The 18,054-nt window shown below is 39.3% G+C and overlaps 1 protein-coding gene across 1 annotated transcript; it reads left to right on the top strand.

The window, feature by feature from the left end:
* Nucleotides 1-250: 250 nt before the first annotated feature.
* LOC5574271 (cuticle protein 19) lies at nucleotides 251-6,756 on the top strand. The gene is made up of 4 exons (XM_021843264.1): nucleotides 251-398; nucleotides 665-745; nucleotides 5,470-5,670; nucleotides 5,740-6,756. Exons 1-4 carry the CDS (start codon nucleotides 384-386, stop codon nucleotides 6,094-6,096), a joined length of 654 nt encoding a protein of 217 aa, XP_021698956.1. The 5' UTR covers nucleotides 251-383; the 3' UTR covers nucleotides 6,097-6,756.
* The last annotated feature ends 11,298 nt before the right edge of the window (nucleotides 6,757-18,054 follow it).

The raw sequence follows: 18,054 nt of genomic DNA, 5'->3' as shown, positions 1-18,054 counted from the left end.
TGCAATCTACTGCTTTACAGCACCCGGCACGGCCCGGCACGGGGAAAGGGTTCAACCCACGAGAACGCGCAAGCTCGCTGCTGCCATGTGTGAGTGGGTAATGGTGCGACAGTGCACGAGGCGGGGGTGTGGTAGATCCTCCGGTTGTCGATGGGACGCCGAGAATCGAGAAAAAGTTTGTGTTTGAAAGGTAGATTAAAGAAAAAAAATGCTGGTGATCTGCTCTGGTGACGGGGTAGTGTGACTCCTAGATCTATCTCCGGTCAGGGTGGAGTTTGGTATAAAAGTAGCAGGGCGCAATCAGACCGATATCATTCACAGTTCAGAACTCGTCGTCGAGCGTTAGAATCAATCGCAAAAACAACAACCCCAAATACTAAAAAATGGCTTTCTTCAAAGTGAGTGTTCATGTGTGGTGCGGAATATAGGAAATTCGCGGTGGCGATCGCCTGTTTGGAACGGTGGACTTTGGATCTTTTAAGTGATCAGTTTGAACAGAATCCGGGGACTAGTGGGATAGGTTGGCAGTGCTTCGGTGATCAACTGGTCACGATTAAAGTGATCTGCAGTTCCAGTGTTTCCAAATGGGGATCGTTTACGAGAATTGTGACCGTAGTGAAAAACAAGGACTCATGGTTTATTTTTGCTTTTCTATCATCTCCAGACCCTTGTCTGCGTGGCTTTCCTCGGAGTGGCTGCCGCTGGTGTCGTCCCATTGGCCACTGAATACAAGGGAGATTACTACGTAAGTATCATGAATATCATAATACATCAATCTTTAAAAGAGATTTGGCTTTTGCAGTAGTGCACTCAGTACTTCGGGGTTTTGATTCATACGATTTTTTTTTTCTAAAATTATTAATTATTTTAATTGATTTGTTTTATTGTTTCAATATTGAATATTCTATATAACTCATTAGTACTATATCAGAGAGGAAGCTTCAGAAAAATTTTCAAAATTTTATTTTGAATTCTCTGCAGAGCTTTCTTCCGGGTATTACAACAGCTAGTCCATATTGGTACAGCATACAACGTGGCTGGCCTGAAAATTTGTTTGAATATCAAAAGCTTGTTCTTAAGACAAAGTTTTGATTTTTTATTAATAAAAGGTTAGAGACATTTTACATATTTGTTAAATTTGGCTTGAATGCACTCAACGTGATTTTTGAAAGTTCAATTTTTATCCAGCATGAGCTCTAGATACTTAACTTCATCTGACCAATTTATTAGGACCCCTCTCAACGTGACAACATGTCAACTTGAAGATTTCAAATAAGGAACTTTAGGTTTATGTGAGAATATTATTAGTTGAGTTTTGGACGTATTAGGAAAAATCATACATTTTTGCAAGTATGAAGAAAAAAATATCCACACTCTTTTGCAATCTACTACAGATGACACGCAGGCTTCGTCCTTTGGCGGAGAGGCCTGACAAAGACAACGACTTTTGACATCCCTGAGGTAACTCAGGTAAGTCAGTTGTGAGAATATTGTATAATATTGTCCCAAAATGCTGCCTTGAGGAATACCAGCTTTTGCAGGAAATTTTGCAGACCTGGAGTTCTGATAATTAAAAATTGGTACAACCTTAGCATTTTTCCATTTGTCAGGAAAATTTGAAAACATTTGTTAAATTTATCAACTAAGAATGAAAAGCTTCTCTCTGGAAGTTTCTTGAGGAGGATGTAGAAAAATCCATCATCGCCATTTTTAAATAATAGTTCTCACTTCTTCCTAATCAGTCTCACAGGCATTTTCGAAAACGTTCACTTGATTGAGAATATTTTTCGAAGTCCTGAGTAACTTGATTTTCAATTGGACTAGTAAGTCCTAAATTGAAATTGCGCGCGCTTTCAAACTGCATAGCAAGTTTTTGAGCTTTTTCGAAATTAGTTAGTTTTAATTTGTTTTCCTCTTTAAATGCCGGTATTGGCTTCTGAGGTTTTTTTTTTCAAAATTTTAGATAATTTCCAAAAGGCTTATAGCCAGAGTCCAATTGAGAAATTTTGTTTTCAAAAATTTTTGTTTCTTAATTGTGCAAAACGTTTCTTGATTTCCTTCTGCAGATGCTTGATGTTGAAATTGTCTACTCCTCCCGTTTTTAAGCCGAATCAAGATTTACTTCACATTTTGGAATTTCAATGCTAGTGGCTTCAACAATAGAATTTGTTGAAATTTCAAGAGCATTTGTCAATATCAAGTTTTTTTTTTTGTAAAGAAATGTTAATATCAAGATAACTATCGATGAATGTTTCATATAAATTCCAGTCGGCTCGAAAATAATTGAAAGTGGAGCTGATACGATTGAGAATCGCTTCATGGGATATTTGAAATGTAACAGTTGGTTACAAAGGTGACTAGAGTCGGTTAAGACCAAATTAATCGTAGATGGATTTCCAGAAGAGGAAAAACATGTAGGGCTATCAGGGTATTGAATTGAGAAATATCCTGAGCACTCATCAAATAAAATTCTGCCGTTGGAATTACTTGGAGACCGACGCTTGGCATTAAAATCACCAATGACAAAAAAATTTGACTTATTGCGAGTCAATTTTCGCAAGTCAGTTTGGAGCAAATTAACTTGCTGTCCAGAGCATTGAAATTACAAATAGGCAGATATGAAAATATATTTGCCAAACTGTGTGAAACACCTAAGGTTTCAAAAACTTTAGTTTCAAATGACGAAAACAGTTGATGTTTTATACCAATAACAATTTGATTAGTAAATTTTACTCCAACTTGGACTGCGTTAGTCATAGTGGTGGCTTTGAACATTGCATCGAACAATAGATTCAATTGTTCAGTTAGAAAATTAAAATCAGAGGCAGACATATCACTTGAAGTGGGTACATTATCTGATGATTTTCCGTTAGAGTTTTCGGTAGACAAAGAGACGGAGTAGAAGTTTCCTGTGGCGGCAGGATTTTTTTTTATTTGATTTGAAACAATAAGAACGGTTACTCGTAGTATGAAAAGGGGAGGAGTTCAAATTACTTGCTACAATATCGGCATAGCATTTACCTTGAGCAAATCCATTCGAAATTAAAAGATTGGAACGGCTACCCGACGGATAAAAATTAGTTTGTGAATGAGTATGTTTATTATCTTCCTGATGTGTATGATTCTGGATCAAGCGATCGTTAACTGGAATATGAGCATTGTTCGAAACTCTATCAGGCAAATTCCGGAAACGACCGTTATCGAAACGGATATTACTTTTCATCTGCCTGACACGAGCCTCGATGACTCGCCTACGCGAAGGGCAAGCTCAAAATTTGACTTATGATTGCCCCCGCAAATAGCGCATTTAAACTTATCGGTATCTTCCTTCACTGGACAGACGTTTTAAGCTTGAGAAGAACCTTCGCAAATCATGCATATAGCATCTATGCGGCAATTTTTGGTGCAATGACCCTACTTTTGGCACCGACGGCAGTGTGAGTGGGGTTCTGGTAATTTCCTCCAGGTTTCTGGAAATGTTCCCATGTCACACGGACATCAAACATAAGTTTTGCTATTTCTAAAGCTTCTATATTATTTAGTTCTTTTTTGTTTGATCGAACTAAATAATAATCTTGAGAAAGCCCTTTCCGAACAATGCCAGATTGAATTCTCTTTTTATTAATACTTACTTAAACTAGAGAAAATCCAAGTAAATAATTTATTCCATTTTTGATCTCTTCAGGTGACTTATAGTCACTTGAGAGACCTTTCAAGACGACTTTAAACAAACGTTCAGTTTTGTCGACATAAGTAAACAATTGTGCTTGTTCTCTTCAAGATGTTTGAAAAGAAGTTCGCCATCTCTAAGAGTTTTCGGCAAAACGCGACAGTCTCCTTTCTTTGTGATTTGGAAGGAGACCTTCATTCTCCTAATTGAGTTCAAGATCTCCTGCCTAAATCCCCCAAATTCGGAACAACTGACCGCGATAGGCGGCACTCTTTGCTTCCTCACTTGAATCAAAGAGCCTGGGCTAGAGGCTGCTTCGATTTGGTGTTCGGAAAATTTGTCTAGAGCATCGAACTGATTGTTCATTTCAATGCAATTATCAATATTGACCATTTCACCCTTGGAAAAAAGATTGCATCCCAGAGAAACGTCCTTTCTTCCATTCTTGCCACGTTTAGTTTTACAGTTTTAAACTTTAGGTAGTCTTTCAAAAACTTCACATTCCTCTAGGCAAATTTCTCTATTCAATCGCATAGTTTACGAGCCCACGTTTCTTAATCAATTCATCGTCTACCTACTTCAAAATACTAATGCATCAACTTCACACACCACCTTCGTCGTCCGCATTCTCGAGCAGGCAAGCCTTGCTAAACATGTACTGCACACACTTCCTTATGAAGCTCATCGTAATCGCCAAAGATGACGGACGAGAGCACGCGGCGCACATAACCGAGCAATGTCACACCCCCGTCCGGTCGTTTTGATCGTCGTTGAGAAATGCGCTTAATTTTTCATTGCATTAACTGCCTCCTCCGCTTCTCGTTCGAAGATCCAAGGAAAGGCCACCGCTACTCGGTAGCGGATACTTGCTGCTGGTCATCCGACCTGCTGAGTAGCGCCGTTAAAATTCATGATTAATGACCTAACCTTGATCGCATTTCGTTGCAATGAGACTGTTGCTATTTTTCTCACAAAAGCACGCAATCACAACCGAATGCGACCTTCCCTTAGTCAATGTGAAGATCAAACGGTGCATATTTAGAGATTCCATGCGTCAACGGCGTAGTCAACCGCCAGAGCAGCTATTTATGGTTCTAATTAGCGACATCTATTTACTAGTTAGAGCTGTCGCCTTCAGCCCAACCTCTCCTCAATTAGATTCCCATTAGGGTGCGAAGCCGCACTAGAGAAGGGGTGTACGAGCACGTGAAGACACAGCGACGTCTCAATTTCCATATTTTCCCACACGGGAAGCACTTGAGGCTAGACTTCGGAATGCTGCGAACGACAGACGACTTGAACAAGGGTGAAGTAGCGAACCCCGTCTCTACGAACGAATTTTTGGCGTGCCAACACCGCGTGTTGCCAAGATGTCATTAAATTGATTATAATCGCGTAATTACTACCGCTTGCGATTCAATTTAACGCATTATTCGATGAATGGCTCCAACCCAGTACCTGTGCTACCTTCCGCAGCAAAGAGGCTCGTGGGGAGTGAACGTAACTTCTCTTCGCATTTTGTTTTGCTCTGCTTCTCGGTCGACCGAACAACCAGACTGCCGACTAACCAAGCGAGTAGAGCCTTTTCAGTCACCGTGCAATAAATCTCCATAAGTTAACCACTATCCACCCCTCGTGCTCTCTGCCCAGATGCCATAAAATTGCTTCAATTCAAAGAATGTATAGGTCAAGTTTGTTGTCAGCCTGCAGGCCATACATAACGGAATGCTTTGAGCGTAACAAATTCAGGTGATTTGTAGTCCATGCTTTGAACTTGATTTCCTTATTCCTCTTTGCAGTCTCACCCACAATACTCCTTCAACTATGGAGTCCATGATGGTCTGACCGGAGATGTGAAATCCCAGGTCGAGAGCCGTGATGGAGATGTTGTGAAGGGACAGTACTCCCTGGTCGAACCTGACGGTTCCGTCCGCACCGTCGACTACACCGCCGATGATGTTAACGGATTCAACGCTGTCGTCACCAAATCTGGCCCATCGGTACTACAAAACCAATAAGCTTCATTCCCACCATCCCATCTAACGCACACATATCTTCTTCCCTAACAGGTCCATGCTGCTCCAGCCGTCGTTGCCCATGCTGCCCCAGCCGTTGTTAAGACCGTTGCCGCCCCAGTTGCTTATGCCGCTCCAGCTGTCGTTAAGACCGTCGCTGCCCCAGCTGTCTACTCGCACGCTGCCCCAGCTGTCTACTCCCATGCTGCTGCTCCAGCTGTCTACGCTCATGCTGCCCCAGTGGCCTACGCCCATGCCCCAACTGTCGTGAAGACCGTTGCTGCCCCAGCCGTCTACTCGCACGCTGCCCCAGTTGCCTATGCTCATGCCCCATCCGTCTACGCCGCTCATGCCCCAGCTGTCTACGGACACGCTTACGCCCCAGCCCACGCCGCTGTCCACTACCACTAAATATCGCCATTGACAAAATCCGTCAAACCTCATCCCACAACGCAAGTCGCCCTTAGAGCTGCTATTCCCCGCCCACGAACTGCCAAATATTATTTATTTCCTACCATCCTCGAATCTGTTGCCTCACTCCTGAACGTCTACACCCCTCTCTCTTATCACACCGGCCAGAATAGCAACTTTACGAGCGGCGGCAACCTTCGCATCAATGGACAACGACACAAAACTCTATCTTGAATTGTACGTATAAAGTGTGCAACAACGGAAGGAAGACGGGTGATCAAACGGAAAGATCTAACGCTGCCACCGGTTCTGCAACGTGACTGTACTTTTCTCTGGCATCGCTCATCTGAATTCCCGTTTCCACAATCCGGGCGTCGGAGTGTGGAATCACACGTTGCGACGTGCAACTTTGTTTTAATATATAGATTTCCCCGATCGGGCTTCGGCCCTGGTCGGAATGAAGATGCATCCGTACGCGAATAGCAATACAAACTCGAACAATACTCATATGTACACATTCAATTGAGATGTTTTATGTTCCATTTGTTACGACGTGAAACGACTAAACCTGAACGTGATGGAACGAATTTGTACAGAGACATGATACGCTGATGATGATATTAATTAGGTTAATAAAAGTAATCGTTAAAATCAATGAAAGCAAACCGTTCAATCTGTTGTTGATCCGAAAGTTTATTTTAGATGCAGGTGACTCTCCCAATCTCGCCGTCTCATCTTGTTGTTCTCCTTAATCGCCCTCTTAATCTCATCTAGTGATGAAGGCTATACAGCTTGACCATCGTTGCCGATGTTAATTATGTTCTCCGATGCTTCCCACCATTCAGTAACGATTCGAAGAGGTCTCGCCGCCTGGCAGACACCATCTTTTTTCAGTTAGCAAATCACCTTCACTATCGTTGCACTTAATGGAAGATGGCGCTGACTTTCTCCGCACGCCATTGACAGTTTCATAGAATCGTCATATATCATTATGTTCAGTACAGTTTTGCACCTCGGATATCTTTTTTTCATCGTACTCTTTTATCTTCCTGCGATGGATTCGCCTTTTGGCTGATCTTGCTTACTGTACCACTCTACGTTCAACCTGATACCAGACACTAACATTCGACGTCTGGTACGTTCTTCTCATCCGTCACCATCTGGCCCTCCTCATCAAACCAGATACAGCTCAAAGACGCCCCAGAAGCGCTTCGAGCTGTATCTATCACTTCTTGCGCTGTTTAACTCACCACTCCATGGATACAATTCCATTGACAACTACTTCGTATCCTTAGTCTGCAGATTATTTTGTACAGGGAGTCCAAAAATCCTCAATGGGACGGAAATGGGGCAAGTTCGTCGGGTTCCTTTCTTTCGGCACGTACTTCGTAAAGTAAAATCGTACTAAACGCTCGCGGAGTGCTTGCTGTTTCAACGCCATCTTCGATTGAATTGACAAAACTCGAGCGAAAAGAAAAATGTCTCCAATTTTTAGGGAGTCCAGAGAGCAATTTGAGAGAAAAAAATACGCTCTTCACTATAATTACAGAAAGGTATTGTAATCATTCTCATTTTCTACTGAACACCCGTGGGGTGAGCGACGGAATCAATATCAATCGTTTTCAAGTGCGATAAGACATTTGTGATTGGTCGAGAATGGAATACCAACTGGTGAGCTCGTTTCATGCTTATGATAACACATTTTTATCGTCGGCATAATCCCTTATACATTTCTGTTTTTTCGTAGACATTGGTCAATAATGTGAGAGCTGCTAAAATTTGCACTTTGAGATTAAGCGAAAAGTCTCATCTTTTATTGATTTGAATAGAAGTGCAATTCTACCCAGTTTCGATCAATCACGAAGTAGCAAACCATTGACATGTACAGTCAGTCTATGCTACATTCCTTGTAGAATTTTTTGAACGATTTAATAATGCTATTTTTTCTTATTTTGAAGGAGGGAAGCCTGTAAGAGTGAAACAAAAGATTAATTGTTGACCATATCGTTTACCATTGGACTGGATAACATCCCTACCAATGGATTATGAAACAAATTGTGGGCTCCTTGGCGGTGCTCTTAGTGCTATTCAGTGTTTAATAGCATCGAGTCAAAGGGTGTGGGTTCGATTCCCACTTCGATCAGAAAAACTTTTCGCCAGGAAAGATTTTTAACTGTGCCACTGATTGTTGCATGCTAATCCGTTGTCTAGTATGGTGCTTCCTTCAATGGTTCACTGCCATTGATTGCCTTAAAAAATATATTTTTGTAATTACAACGATAGTAATGTCAATCTTATGTATTCATACAACAGAATATAAATGATTCGTCACTATAATTGTCGACAAAAACTCTTGTTCATGTTTATCATAACATACCTTTCCTTTTACCTATTTCTTGTAATTACAGAAACATCTTTGAATGGTTTGATTCTAAAAGTGTCGACTTACAATAGGTTCACGTTGCCTTTAGTGTTGTATGTGTAACTTTTAAAACTGAGGCTGCAGGAATCGCATCACTTACCAAGGTGAATCCTGATTATGTAGCTTTTAAACCCTCCCCACTAACAAATTCCTTCCCGTGACAACCATGGTGATGCAGAGGTGATCTCGGTCTCTAGTAACAATGGATGTCACAATCATTATCCTTCCTTTCCCCGATAACCGTAAGGACCGTTGAAGATGAAAAGCTACTCCCAAGCTACATCTGTTGATTCCTTGTGCAACTTCGATTATTCGATTCAATCACGGAGTAGCAACTACGAATTGTACGGTCATCAATGCTTAAAATGCTTATGAAATACTTCTGTTTACAATAGTTTCAATATGGGACAAAACGGTTGCTGATAGTAGTCGCATTTAGGGTTATTATTGCGGAATTCCCTTTTATTGTGGTATAAGAATTAAGGCTTAGTAGCCCGTCATTCGTTTGCAGCCATACTGACATTGCTGCTCGCAATTTCAAAGTGATAAAACTCAGCCCGCATAGTACATATTGATCTGGAAAAGTGTCGTTGTTCCCTTAATTGCTTTTGATTCACACTGTAAAGGGAAACTATAAAAGTTTTGTAAAAATACGGGTTTGATTTGTACTTTTCCAACGCCGTGATGCTAGTGCTACTATAGGAACAGAAATTAGAAATAGTGCTTTTATTGGCACATGTGTTCCTATAGTGGCACAAGCGATAATAAATACAAACATATCAGTTTTCCTAGTTTTTCTGTTTTTCCCACAAAACCAAGGTAAAAAGCTTTCGATGATGTAAAAATAATGACGCAAGTGTAATTTTTCGATTTTATACGAATATTTGTTCTTAAATTCGCGGCTATTGGTACATCGACCCTACTATATGCGCTGACAGAAAGTATGCTGATACTATTTCAGATGCGTCAGTGTTATACCAATCGATTTTTATCAATTCAAAATTGTGACATGATTTAGCAACAGTCATCAACGACGCGTACAAATTTCAATGACTGCCTAATTCGCCTGAAACTCTCGTTATTAATCGAAAACACTATTTTCTATGGATATAATTGATGATGTTGACAATTTATATTGCTGTGTGCGTTTGAAACGCAAATTTCAAATACTGGAAAACTAAACGCAAAATACTACAATATTTAAGTTTTGGACACTGGAATAAGATTTAAAATTTGAAACAAAACGGGTACCCTTCTTGTCATAGCTCTATCTATGATGCAACAAAAATTATTGAATTTGCTGGGCTATTATAACAAGCCATAAAAACCAAGCGCTCATTACATTGTACCGCAACAACAAGCATCTTTGTTCAATGTCATGTGCCATAATTTTACTTTACCTCCTGCAACAAACACTGCGTTGACATTCCGAGCGTTCAGTGGAACGTAAATTCATGAATGAATGAGCCTAAACTGCCACTACTGTTGTACTGGAGCAGAGTGTGAACCGTGGTCTTAACCTCGCCTTCACCTCGATTATCCTCCGGTTAGTTGTAGTTATAGGTTACGGTTGCAGTTGTACCTGCCTGAGATGATGACGGCGCACGCACGTATACCATATGTACAGCGAACCACAATTCTCCGCGAACCGTGGCGTGGTTCCGTGCAGGCATTTGAGCAACCGCATACCTTTCAAGTACGAGTACGGTCTGTCAACCTGGCCAGATCGAGGCGCTGAGCTGAAAACTCGGGCCACATAGTGGGATGGAACTGAAAATAGGCGGTCAATATTTCTTTTAGGCGTTTTGAGTGGTTTTGACCAGTGAATCAATTGTCACCCAACACTCAGCAAAAAAACATTGTGATCTCTTATTCTTGTTGCAACTATTTTATTCCGCAACATTAGTTTGTCATCACTTGAACAGAATATGACAATGATCGATCACCACGTGCGCAGCGATTTTCTGGGCTCCGCATTGCACTTTTCGAGAACTTTCTTCGTGTTGGTAAACATTGACTCATTATCGAACGGCATCCATGAAACAAACTTGGTTTCGTGTTTGAAATAATTGATTAATCGCGAATCGAAAAGGTTGCAACAATGTTGAGCCCTGTGATTGTCATGACAATTTTGCTTTTGATTGTATCTCTATCCTCAAAAGTTGGGACAAACGGTTGTGAGCGATCTTGCTCTGTTGCTTGTTTTTCGTCTGTTTTGATGACAATTTGATTCACTGGTTTTGACCGTCTATTTTCTGTTTCGTTCCACTGTGGGCCAGGACCACGCGCAAGAAACGCGATCAGCAACGCGATCAAACGCGAGCTCAAGAAATGCCATACCGGCACTAATATAATACTTTTATTGCACTTTTTGCAACCCTCTTTGTTCGACAAGGCATGTTTAGATTCGTGCGGAACTTAATCGCCATGTGATTGTATACTAATCACTGGATTTGTTAAACTAAGATTTAGTGTCCCTTGAATTTCTTGTTTGCGAAGTAATTTTTATGATTAGGATATAATTGGCACAATTCGAATAAGCAAATTAGAAAACCAAAAGAGATACGCTTTCATGGATTCGACAAACTACCATGAAATGCCCTTAAGGTAAATGTGAACTCAACTAAAAGATGCCCAGATTATCACACAGTCATGATTGTTTTTCCTATAACTAGCAAGTTTAGTGGCGTTGCAATTGACATTCACGATATAGCCAAAGTTTATGAACCAGTCCGAATGAACTTTGTATGTAGACCCGAAACCATGGCTTATATCAACATTTTGCGTGAGAAGAAGTTAGCCCCTGGATTCAGATATCTAAATTGCTAATGCCAACTTCATCCACTAGGTCCGGACCCAAGACGCACGTGTGGAATCCGCCGAGGCAGCTGACCTTGACTGAACCGATTGCCAAGCAAAAGGGCACATAGCCGTAGACCCAACGTTCATTAAAAGACAATTAAGTCGTTTGATATATTATGAAATAGTGAAAATGCTACCGAGCTCGGCTCACGTTTGATGTGTATGGAGCAATCGAAGGGCCGGGAATGATGACTAGCAATTTTTTTTCGACAAGGCAAGGTCTAAAATTTAGATTGAATAGTTAAAACGTAGAACGCGTGTGGGACATGTTGCAGTGGAGGTTATGTTGGATGGTTTAAAATCAGCCATGTTAGAGAGTAATCGTACATATGTACATTACAAGACCTACACTATTTAATGCGAAATCACATATTCTTTCGCTTACAGTTAAACAGGGTCATTCTATGAGAAGTGTCCGGTAAAATAAATGCTAAAGTGTAATGGACCTTCTTGTTTTTTCCTTGATTTCGATTAAGCATTCATTTACTGTCCAAAAAAGCAAAACTGTCCCGTAGCCTTTTTATATCCATAATGGGAAAGATATGTCATTGGATTTTTTGTTGTTGATTAATCAATGAATATTGAGTTATTTCTTGCAACATAGGGTCAATTACAAGTATATCCGTGATGTTCTATAGATGATTCCGGGAAAAGGACATCAACCCGAAGATTGAAAACTCTGTCATGCAACCCATGAACCTTCCAAAGTTTTCGCCATGAGTGATTTATTTTAAATAATTATGCATGTTGCAAAAAAATACTCAATATACAAAGTAGGTATTATGCTTCCGGTGGAAAAACTATAAGAATGAAGTGTTGCATGATTGGGTTTGTAATCATCGGATTTATGTCCTTTTCTAGGTTTCCGGAATCGGAAGGCGGAAGTACTTGTAGATGACCCTATATTGCATACCATTGAATCCATATGCATTCTATCATACTTTGGTTGTAAAATCTTGAAGATTGATGTGTTGCATATGGTGCTGATCAAATTTTGGTCACCAATTGGTGCCTCAGGAACCGGTTTCAGGGCATCTGGAATCGTCCAAAATCGTTTCAAATTAGTCCAAAGAGTCGGAATATAGGGGAACTGGGTGTGAAACGCGCCGTTGGGCCAAAACGCGCCAACTTCGATTTGAACGAACGACGTGCTTTGGGACGGTGTATTTCACTCGAGATAGCAGATCTATTGAAATGCTTCCTGTTTATATTCTTAAGGATTTTCCTAAAGAAAAACGTAAACAATTCGAAAAAAACTTTTTTCACTGTTTTTTTTAGGTCGATAAACAACAAAACTTTTGAAACTATTGCCGAAAATCACCTTGTGAACTCCCATACTTTGTATTCCATGCGAAAAAAGTGTTGAATTTAGCCTTAAAAAGCGTATTGAACGATTAAAACTTTAATTAACTCGTGGGGCAAAACGGCCCCTCCTATTTCATAACACCAAAAATATCCGTTTGAATTCAAATTCCAGCAAACGTAATGCCGCGCTATGCCCGAGGAGGAAAGAATAATACCCGGCTTGACTGTATGAATATTCGGGGTCTGCACTTTAAAAGCTTTCCAAACTATACCATTAAGTTGCAGACATTCAGGCGATTGTTTTTCAATACCCGTGATCACAACTTACCATATCACAGTTGATCTTTGGTTTGGCCTTAGACTGGTTTTGAACAGATGACATAACATTTTCGTTCATCGAAATGATCGCCCTTATGGAGTATGTGATGGTGTTGCTAGTATCATTCATCAACTTTTTTGTTACCTACGATGGAGATGAGATTGGGTAAAAACATACCGTCGTTGGGGGTGTGAATGGATCAAAAAAGCACAAGTACGAATTATTTATTGGATAACTATCGAAGTTTAACTCCAATAAACTTCAAATTTAGTGTGTATGTACTTTGATGGTACATTAACGACTGTCAAAGAAATTAAAGAAAAATATTTATTTAATACGGCATTACTGATGAATGAAAAATGACCCAATCTCACCCCATAGAGGGGGTGACATTGCATTGGGTCACTGTAATTGAAATAACTTGTTTTTGAGAATATGTTTGCAAAACCATTCACAGCTGAAAAATATTGATGAAATATGATGCAAACAAGACGAAAAGACATCTAAGATGTTTCACAAGTATGATAAACCTACTTAAAAGTACGACTATACCGAAAAATTTAAGAGCAATGAGAAAAAATGTGTTAACCCAGCATTTATTGTCAAGTTTACATAAATTCAAAGTCTCATACCCATTGCCATAAAGCCTATTCAATTTCCCCAAAGGTGTACAGAAACTGTTATTATTTTAACCTTAGCAAATATTTACATTTCGGTGTGAAATTTCACGATGAAACGATTTCAGGCAGTTGTTGACGTAACAATCATGGTATTTCAGCGATCCAACACATTTGTATTTCCGTGAGATGTTTCTATGATATTAAGATACTAATGAATAATTAAATATGAAAAAAAAAATTTAATAAAATTTTACGATGTTGCTGAGAAGTAGTCAAAATGCGTTGCATTGTTATTTAATGCACGGAATTCTAAAGTAGACTTGTTTAATGGTTCAGCGATGCTGTATTTAGAAAAATGAACGCATCTTAATGATGAAAGAGTACACACGGCACCGTAAACGTCAAAAATGTAGACTTGTGATTTCATTCACAACCGTTCTTGCATGACCCAATCTCACCCCCATTTTTAATGTTTTAGACATCGTACCAAAAAAGTGAAATATTTGTGGAAAAACAAAGAGATTGCGGATAATACGAGTGAAGTGTATTGAAAAGACTTTCAACATTCTACTAATAGAACAATAGAGGTCAAAGTACATGCGTGATACTGTGCACAGGAGAAATTTAATATTGTAAATTTTCTCTAGTATCAACATACAAGTTTGTTGATACATTGAACAAAAACTACTATTTCTAAAAATGTATTTTGTGATTAATTATGTGTAATAGTATATTCTCTATCTCTCTATCATATGAATTATAAATTTCAGTAATAGGTATCAGCACTATTAGCTGAAATATTTCATAAATCATATTTTACAATTTTGACCCAATTGTCACCCCATTGACGGTAGTATCTTCTAAGTCATAATCTCATTGAACTTGGTATTCAGTTCAACACCTTCAGTCGTTGCATCTATTAAAATCATCTTAACCAAACTATTCCTCAACGTGTTCGTTAGAGTTTTATGTTCTTAATAGTGTGCAATAATACATTTGCCATCGGGTCGGTTACTGAGATATTCGTACATGTTCGTGAACCTAAGGTGAAACATCTCGGAATCCAAAGATGGCCGTCACAATGGCCGACTTGTGACCCTACTCGCGTTTTCAAAGGCACAAAACTGGAGAAATAGTAGGCAAACGTTCCTGATCTTCTTATTTTAAGCTTTCTGCTAGTGCACAAAGCCAAAATAAAAAGTGCACTGTTGTTGGAGGTCTGCTTTGCAAGATTTGTGCCTTTGAAGTTTTAGTGCAATCTCAGAAGTTGATTTCAAGCTGTTTCACCTTAAATTTGATGTTAGTTATTTTCTTATGATGCAATGATCTATCGCGTAGCATAGGGATGGTACACAAATTATGTCACGCTAAATTTCAACTTTTTCGACCCCCTCCCCCCCTTTATCACACTTTTTGTATGAGTCCTCCGAAAATTTTGTAAGGCTAATCACGCTTGGCTCGACCCCCTCCCCCCCTTGGAGCGTGACGTAATTTTTGCATGACCCCATACCTTATTTGTGCTTTGCGTTGGGATTTCCTTAAGGTTCACTTGTTCTGGTTTTTCGGGTTGTTGGATCATAGCTGGTTCAGCAACACAGGGCGCATTGAACAGAGTTTTCTTGAGATGAAAATGTATTTCATATAGTACAGTTAGATCTCATTGAGTCGATATTATACCGTCATCTACTAGTGTAAGACTTAAAAAAAACCATAAATAGATTTGTCCACCATTTATGGAACAACTTTTTTTTTTTGAGGCACTCCGTGCTCGTGGCCGTTACTGTGCCGGAATCAGTTTATCTGTATCTTCCTTACCGATACAGTTCTATTTTTAGCTAATCTATATTTACATCTGCTTTAACTCTCTTCTGCTCTTTTGCTCTCACACCGAGCAGGTAGAAGAGTGCTCTGCTGTTTGTCCAATCGATTTCCATAAGCCATAGTCAATTGATCTTGCGGTGGTTCGTTTTGCCGTGTTCCTGAGTCGTTTTGAGGCTAGCTGCCTGCGAAGTGGGTCAGTTTGTCTCAGTCTCCATCTGATACTGACGGAGGATGAATGTGCTCCCCTAAGCACGATCCTCCGTGCGGCGTCTTCTGGTGGCTGGACGGGTTATTTTTTTGGAGGGGCTGGGAATTGAATCCATGACCTTCCGCTTATGAAGCGAAAGCGTTACCTCAAGGCTACGGACCCCCCTTATTTAAATCTGTTTGATAATCATTAAATATGGTTTTTAATTGACCCATATCGAGTTATTTATCAGGAGCATTAACAGGTGCACACAAGGATATGCGCATTCACTCAGAACATAGGTGTTTCAGCAACATATACCATAGTTGAGCGACAATCAGGGGAATGCATAGAGCGGCATCGGTTGTGTAGCGATAAGCGTGATTGCTTCTCAACCTATTTGGTCGGGTATCAGTTAACTTCATGGTATCTTCAGCAAAGTTGTAGATTCAGACAAGTTGAACAAGTATGCTGAACACAGTTTTTGTATAGGTAGTGCTTTCCTTTGGGGCCCAGATAGCCGTAGCGGTAAACGCGCAGCTATTCAGCATGACCATGCTGAGGGTCGTGGGTTCGAATCACGCTGGTCAAGGATCTTTTCGTGAAGGAAATGTTCTCGATTCCCAGGGCATAGAGTAACTTCGTACCTGCCACACGATATACATATGCAAAAATGGTCAATCGGCAAAGAAAGCTCTCAGCCAATAATTGTGGAAGGGCTCATAAGAATATCTGAGAAGCAGGCTATGTCCCAGTTGGGACGTAACGCCAGAAAGAAGAAGAAGAAGTGCTTTCCTATTTCCGGATAAAAAGTTTATAATTTTTTGTCGAAAAATTCACTTGAGTCAAATCCTTGTTACCGTTTTGTCTCAAATTTCGAACAGACTCATATTCCAAACACTCGGTTTTTGTAAGGCGATTAGGTTGATATGTTTCGCTGAAATATGTCAACAAATTGCATGGAAATGGAAATCAATTGCAATTCAATTTTAACGTCTTTCAATCAATTTTATACTTCGGGAGTAGTGATGATTCTCTAGCTCGGGACCACATAAACTAGCTTAGATAAACTTATTTGCGAAATTATTCATTTGAACACGACTTATTCGTGCTGTTCGGAATTTGAATCAATATGTTCGGAATATGATATGGGACAGAATGAACGTAGTGTTCGGCATTTGAGTCAAAATGTTGTTCCATACTTTTACGTGAAAACAATACTAAACAAGTTTAAATCAACATTTTTATCAGTACACCCAACAGCTAACGGTTAGACTTTGCGAAGAAATTGAAATTTTCCGAAATATCATCTAATTTATGCCTATCAGATGCTTTCGAAGTCACTGTTGGCCTTAAGTGTTCGGAATATAAGTCAAAACTGTACTTCAGAACTCGTGATTGGAAAAAATGTTCAAAAATATATATTAAAATTCAATAAATAGAAAATACTTTGTTTTTTTTTAAAGATTTTAGCTCAATTCAAAACAAATATTATAAATGTTATGGTGGTTTGAATGATGTTCAAGTAAGAGACTTTGACTCCAATTCGATTGAAATTTGAAAAACTATTTGTTGATTTTGTATGTGAAAATTGTAATTTTCGGTCGAACTTCCATTGCATGGAACAAAATGAAAATGTAATCTTTTTTGATATTTTTATGTAAGGGCGTTTCCAGGCCTATCATAAGGATGCTTTGAGGTGTATTAGTTTTCGCATAAATGCTTCATTTTTGGCCCATAGTGGGCAGCGGGAAAAAGTTCAAGCCATGTACTATTTCGCGGAAAAAACTTGCAAATTAAATTAAAATCTGCACATAGAGGGAGATCTCCCAGTACCGGACACTCAAGCCACGAAATTCATAATTCGAAAAATGTTGGTTGTATGAGCTCGTGCTACCCATTTATGATAAATATTATCATTTTTACAGTGTGCAAAACTAAATTTGAAAATATAAATATGAATTTTGACATTGCATTTTAATGGTGTATTTTAGTACCAAATTGATCGATCTTGAAAGGTGGCACTCAATACCGGACACGCAACGGAAATGCAACGAATTATGTAAATTTGCACATCATTGAATGTGTTTATTATAGGAATAGCATATAATTGCCAATTCAATGTTGTTCTGAATGTTCATTCTTCTTAATTTTATAGCATGTTTGATACTATGATCGACGGAATCCATGAAAACTGAATGTATTTTGAGACACTGGTGCAAAAATTACAAAGAAATCATTACTAAATAAAACTCGTGACGTGTCTCTACATCTCAAAACATAGAGTATCTTTGAGCTTGTTGCGATATAAATATGTAAAAAAAAGTAAATTGGTAATGAAAGTTCGCAGTTATTTATCAAAGGAACGCTTATAGAATATTTCGCTGCAGATCAAGCTCTGTCCCAGTTTGGACGTAACACT

The sequence above is a fragment of the Aedes aegypti genome, chromosome 2 (assembly GCF_002204515.2).
Source record: "Aedes aegypti strain LVP_AGWG chromosome 2, AaegL5.0 Primary Assembly, whole genome shotgun sequence".
Taxonomy (NCBI): domain Eukaryota; kingdom Metazoa; phylum Arthropoda; class Insecta; order Diptera; family Culicidae; genus Aedes; species Aedes aegypti.
Note: the sequence above shows the minus strand (reverse complement) of the source record. Positions and strands in the feature narration are given on the sequence as shown.

Excerpts from the sequence above, each read along its gene's own strand:
- LOC5574271 (XM_021843264.1), top strand. Across the intron at positions 746-5,469 it reads AATACAAGGGAGATTACTAC|TCTCACCCACAATACTCCTT; the intron begins GTAAGTATCATG and ends TCCTCTTTGCAG. Across the intron at positions 5,671-5,739 it reads TCACCAAATCTGGCCCATCG|GTCCATGCTGCTCCAGCCGT; the intron begins GTACTACAAAAC and ends CTTCCCTAACAG.